General features: G+C 44.7%; 1 protein-coding gene across 1 annotated transcript; it reads left to right on the top strand.

Moving 5' to 3' along the window:
• The first annotated feature begins 1,074 nt into the window (after positions 1 to 1,074).
• On the top strand, positions 1,075 to 4,151 carry LOC130521394 (anoctamin-1-like). Its single transcript, XM_057024963.1, has 6 exons — positions 1,075 to 1,533; positions 1,650 to 1,748; positions 2,080 to 2,231; positions 3,090 to 3,144; positions 3,473 to 3,524; positions 3,991 to 4,151. Exons 1-6 carry the CDS (start codon positions 1,189 to 1,191, stop codon positions 4,149 to 4,151), a joined length of 864 nt encoding a protein of 287 aa, XP_056880943.1. The 5' UTR covers positions 1,075 to 1,188.
• The last annotated feature ends 852 nt before the right edge of the window (positions 4,152 to 5,003 follow it).

Here is a 5,003-nt window from a genome sequence, read left to right as displayed (position 1 = left end):
CCAGCTCCAGTTTACTCCTCCTGACTCCTCCTGACTCCTCCATGACTCCAGCTCCAGTCCACTCCTCATGAGTGCAGCTCCTTCAGCAATGACCTTTGGGTCTTACCCTCTGTAGGAAGGGTCTCAGTAATTATCTTCTGGACCACTGTCAAGGAGACAGTTTGGCTCATGGTTGTTCCTGATACTGAAGCTGACTGAGGCCTTTGAAAGGATCTTTCTTTCGAGGCCTAGGCCTGGGTTCTCGGATCATTACCTAATTAGAGTGTAACACCCTCCCATTAACTTTTTCATAGCATTCTACTTTTCTGCTGAATATTCCTTCTTTCATGAACTGTAAGTTGTAAAAATCAAAACTCCATCCATCCATCCATCCATCCATCCATCCATCCATCCATCCATCCATCCATCCATCCATCCATCCATCCATCCATCCATCCATCCATCCATCCATCCATCCATCCATCCATCCTCTACCACTTATCCGGGGTCGGGTCGTGGGGGCAGCAGCCTAAGGAGAGAAGCCCAGACTTCCCTCTCCTGCTACCTCCTCCAGCTCATCCGGAGGGATCCCCAGGCGTTCCCAGACCAGTCGAGAGACACAGTCTCTCCAACGTGTCCTGGGTCTCCCCGGGGGTCTCTTACCGGAGGGACATGCCCTGAACACCTCACCAGGGAGGCGTCCAGGGGGCGTCCTGACTAGATGCCCAAGCCACCTCATCTGGCTCCTCTCAACATGGAGGAGCAGCGGCTCTACTCCGAGCTCCTCCCGGATGGCAGAGCTTCTCCCCCTCTCTAGGGAGAGCCCAGCCACCCTACGAAGGAAGCTCATTTCGGCCGCTTGTACCCGTGATCTTGTTCTTATCGGTCATGACCCAAAGCTCATGACCATAGGTGAGGTAGGAATGAAGATCGACCGGCATTACTGCGGACGCGCACCACCAATCAAAACGCATTTACACAAACATGTTATGATGTCAGTCTGTGTGTAATGATTCTACATGATAAATTTGTGTCACTCTTTGAATTGAATAACTGAAACAAATAATCTTTCTGTTGCCACGCTAATCCCTGAGATGCACCTGTGGAATATTTGAGAACGCTCAACTCAGAGCTCAACAGTTTACTGTGGAAAAGGTGCGTAAACGTGTTGATTAATCTGTGATATTTGGATTTATTTGCTTGCAGCCAATGAGAAAGATTTACGCAGATGAAGGTTCCCCCATGTACCCGAGATTGGGCCCATACTTCTCTGATGGGAGGCGGAGGGTAGACTACGTGCTGACATACCACATCCAGAAGCCCAGCAGCACAGGTCATAGGTCATCCAAAGTGACTGAGACCAACTTCATCAGACGACTTCGGCGGAGCCTCAGTATGAGGGGCAGTAAAGCTCCACTGCAGCCAAAGGACGACCCGGAGATCGTTGCTCAAGAGCAACAGGGCAGTTATCATGAGGATGACAAGCGCTTCAGGCGTGAGGAGTTTGAAGAAAACCTCCTTGACATGGGCCTCGAGATGGAAAAGGATGAACAGGTGGGAATGTGGATCTCTAAAGCTTCTGATTTTAATTGAGGAGGTATCTGATGTACTTACTCGTCTCCTGTTCTTCAGGAAACTACTGTACTTACCGTTCTCAGTTTCCTTTGTAGGGCCACTTCCCCAGTATTGGGTTTTTAAAAATTCACGCACCTTGGAACATTTTGTGTCGAGAGGCTGAGTTCATGAAGCTGAAGATGCCTACAAAGAAGGTATTCCATCTGTCAGGAAGTCTGAACTGTATACAGCTGCTACTACTCTTTTGCTTTTGGGGTTTTTTAATTCAGTTTTAGTGATGAAAAACAAAGTTCAAATTAGGAACAATTCAGAATATACATTAAAAACAATCCAAAGTGCCTCCGTGGGCCTGTTCGTTAGCAGACGTTGTTAATGGCACGTCCATCCGTCATGGCAGGAGCTTTGGGATGCTGACCGACAGACCGACGACCGACCGACCGAACCGACCGACCGACCCTAAGCCTTTGACACGTCTGAAGGACAGTCCCTTTGTTTCATGTCTGTCATGGTTTTGCTCCTCTGCAGGTTTATGATGTCAAACAGGGCAGCAATCTCGTAGAAAGATCCGATTGTTCATTCACAAGGTCACAGGACCGCTGCATCCACAAAGTAGATGACAACCAGCCACAACATATTAAATCCCTGTCTCACCCATTCTCCAGAGAGAAGCAGCATCTGTGAGTAAACCACGTTTCCTTTTTGCTCCTTGCATCTGTCCGACAGTAAAGCTGCTGTTGACTGAAGCTCTCACACAACCTGGTTACTTCCAGTACAGATGAACTCGTTCTCTGTTCCCTGAAATATGCTTGAAGACACACTCATAATTGACTGTCAGCAAAGGGTTGAGAGTTTATTGTTCTTATTTTGGTGTATCCTCTCATCTGACACCACTCCAACCCCAACCCCAGACCTAACCCTAACCCCATCCCCAACCTGACCACAACTCCAATCCTTATCCGAACCCTAACCCCAACCCCAACCCCAGACCTAACCCCAACCCCAACCCCAGACCTAACCCCATCCCCAACCTGACCACAACTCCAATCCTTATCCGAACCCTAACCCCAACCCCAGACCTAACCCCAACCCCAACCCCATCCCCCAACCTGACCAAACCTCCAATCATTATCCGAACCCTAACCCTAACCCCATCCCCAACCTGACCACAACTTTAAACCCCAACCCTAAGCCCAAGCCCAACTGTAACATTACCTCCTCTTCATCCCACAACAAAACTAAGAGAAACTGCCTGAATTATTATTTGTCTTCTGTGTTTTAGCCTTAGCCACCGAGCCAGACTCAGACATGAAACACAGCTTTTTAATCACATTCATTCATTTATTCTGCCACTGTGAGACATTCACTCATTCATCTTTTATGTTTGAAATGAACGGTATGAAAATAAACTATCCAGCACAATAGGTCTGTGCTCACTAGATGACCACAAGCTAAATGTGACAACCTCCTTCTTTTTCATGTCAATCAATTAAAAATGTGACGTGCACTTAAACCTTAACTCTATTCTACGTTTCCAGCTTTGATCTCTCTGACAAGGATCATTTCTTTGACAGCAAGACCAGGAGCTCCATTGTGAGTATTATGAAAAGAAGAGTCGTTCTCACTCCAAATGAAGATAAAACGAGCATTTCTTTTCTGCTGTGGGCTAACATCTTTATATGTCGCTCTACTATGTGCTATGTTGGCCTGAAATGCAAAGCGGGAAGGAGGGGTACTAAAATCTCCCCACGCCACATCAGACTTTAACTAGTTTAAAGCATTTTCTCTCAATGAAACAGTTGTTTTTCATCTCAGCCCAAGTGAATTATGGGCCGTTACATGAGTCCATCCTTAGGCTACCAACATTATCTATATTCTGCTCTATCATATCTAAAATATGTGTCATGTTTGCTGTCTTCAGGTTTATGAAATACTTAAGAGGACAAGATGCACTAAAGCCAAATACTCTATGGGTAAGGTCTATATTTTTAATATAAGGCATAAATTATTAGGACTTTATCTAAAGGCCAGTATGTAATTGTGATCAAAATTCTAGCTTTTTTATTTAATAACTAAAATCCATCTGAAACCAGATTTTAATGAGTGATGACAGTCTGCCAGGATGATCTGCAGACATACCCTGAGCATAATGTGCAAAGTTCTGTAAACTAGAGGGATTAATTCTCTATTGTTATTTTTATCTATCTAAACTCCTTTAATTACAACACTGATAATTCTACTTTGGTTTTCATATTAATTTCAGTTTGTGAGAAATATGTTAGTATCAAGGACAACCACCATATATAATTTACACATCATGATGTACTCCTTTAGGTTTGGGCTAATGTCTATGTTATAGCCTTTTTGTCAATATATTTATGTCAGAGAATAGCAATAAAAATGCTAAACCCTTATAGCTTCAATGCTCTTTCTTAACAGGGATCACCAGTCTGCTGGCTAATGGTGTCTACGCGGCTGCTTATCCTCTCCATGATGTAAGTTTCTTCTTCATCATTTTCTCTGCTATAGAAGAGACAGAGACGCTTATTTACAGTCCCACTGGAAAGATCATGCGAGGAGAATCACAAGATCAAATATAGGTGGAGAGAAAACTGCTAACTGCTGCGTCTGAAGCTGTTTATGCTACATTACAGGGACATTGAGGGGCCAGATGCACCAACTAATGATAGGAAGGTGAGTGGAGAACGTTTATCCTTTCCCTGAAATAAATCACTTTAGGAACCTGCCTGTGAATAAACTTAGAGTTGATTCAGTTTTGATCATTTTGGAGTTTCACACACAGCTATAAATAGTAGACAGGCTGAGATGATGCATAGCTCAGCACATTCTGTTAATGGCTAGCTCATGAAACGATACTCATGGATGAGGCATGTTTACGAGATTCATGGTATCTTATGGAATATTCTTGCTTTTATTTTGAATACATAACCCACTGGGCTGTAAAACTGATCCACAGCTCTTTTACTTTAACTTATATTTTTGAAAAATAACTATCATGATTGAATGAGCATTTTAATATATCGTTTTCAGCTTCTGTATGAGCAATGGGCCAGCTACAGTGTCTTCTACAAGTATCAGCCTATCGGACTCATCAGGTAGATCTTCAATCCGATACATGTCTCAGGCATCTGACAGTTGTGGCACTTCTGATTTCAGCAGCCAGCAAGCACGAAAAGAGGGGTTAGGCTAGGGGTTAGTACCATACTCCCTGGAGCAGGGTTAGGCTAGGGGTTAGTACCATCCTCCACTGGAGCAGGGTTAGGCTAGGGGTTAGTACCATCCTCCACTGGAGCAGGGTTAGGCTAGGGGTTAGTACCATCCTCCACTGGAGCAGGGTTAGGCTAGGGGTTAGTACCATACTCCACTGGAGCAGGGTTAGGCTAGGGGTTAGTACCATCCTCCACTGGAGCAGGGTTACGGTAGGGGTTGGT

The sequence above is a fragment of the Takifugu flavidus genome, unplaced genomic scaffold (genome assembly GCF_003711565.1).
Source record: "Takifugu flavidus isolate HTHZ2018 unplaced genomic scaffold, ASM371156v2 ctg946, whole genome shotgun sequence".
NCBI lineage: Eukaryota > Metazoa > Chordata > Actinopteri > Tetraodontiformes > Tetraodontidae > Takifugu > Takifugu flavidus.
Note: the sequence above shows the minus strand (reverse complement) of the source record. Positions and strands in the feature narration are given on the sequence as shown.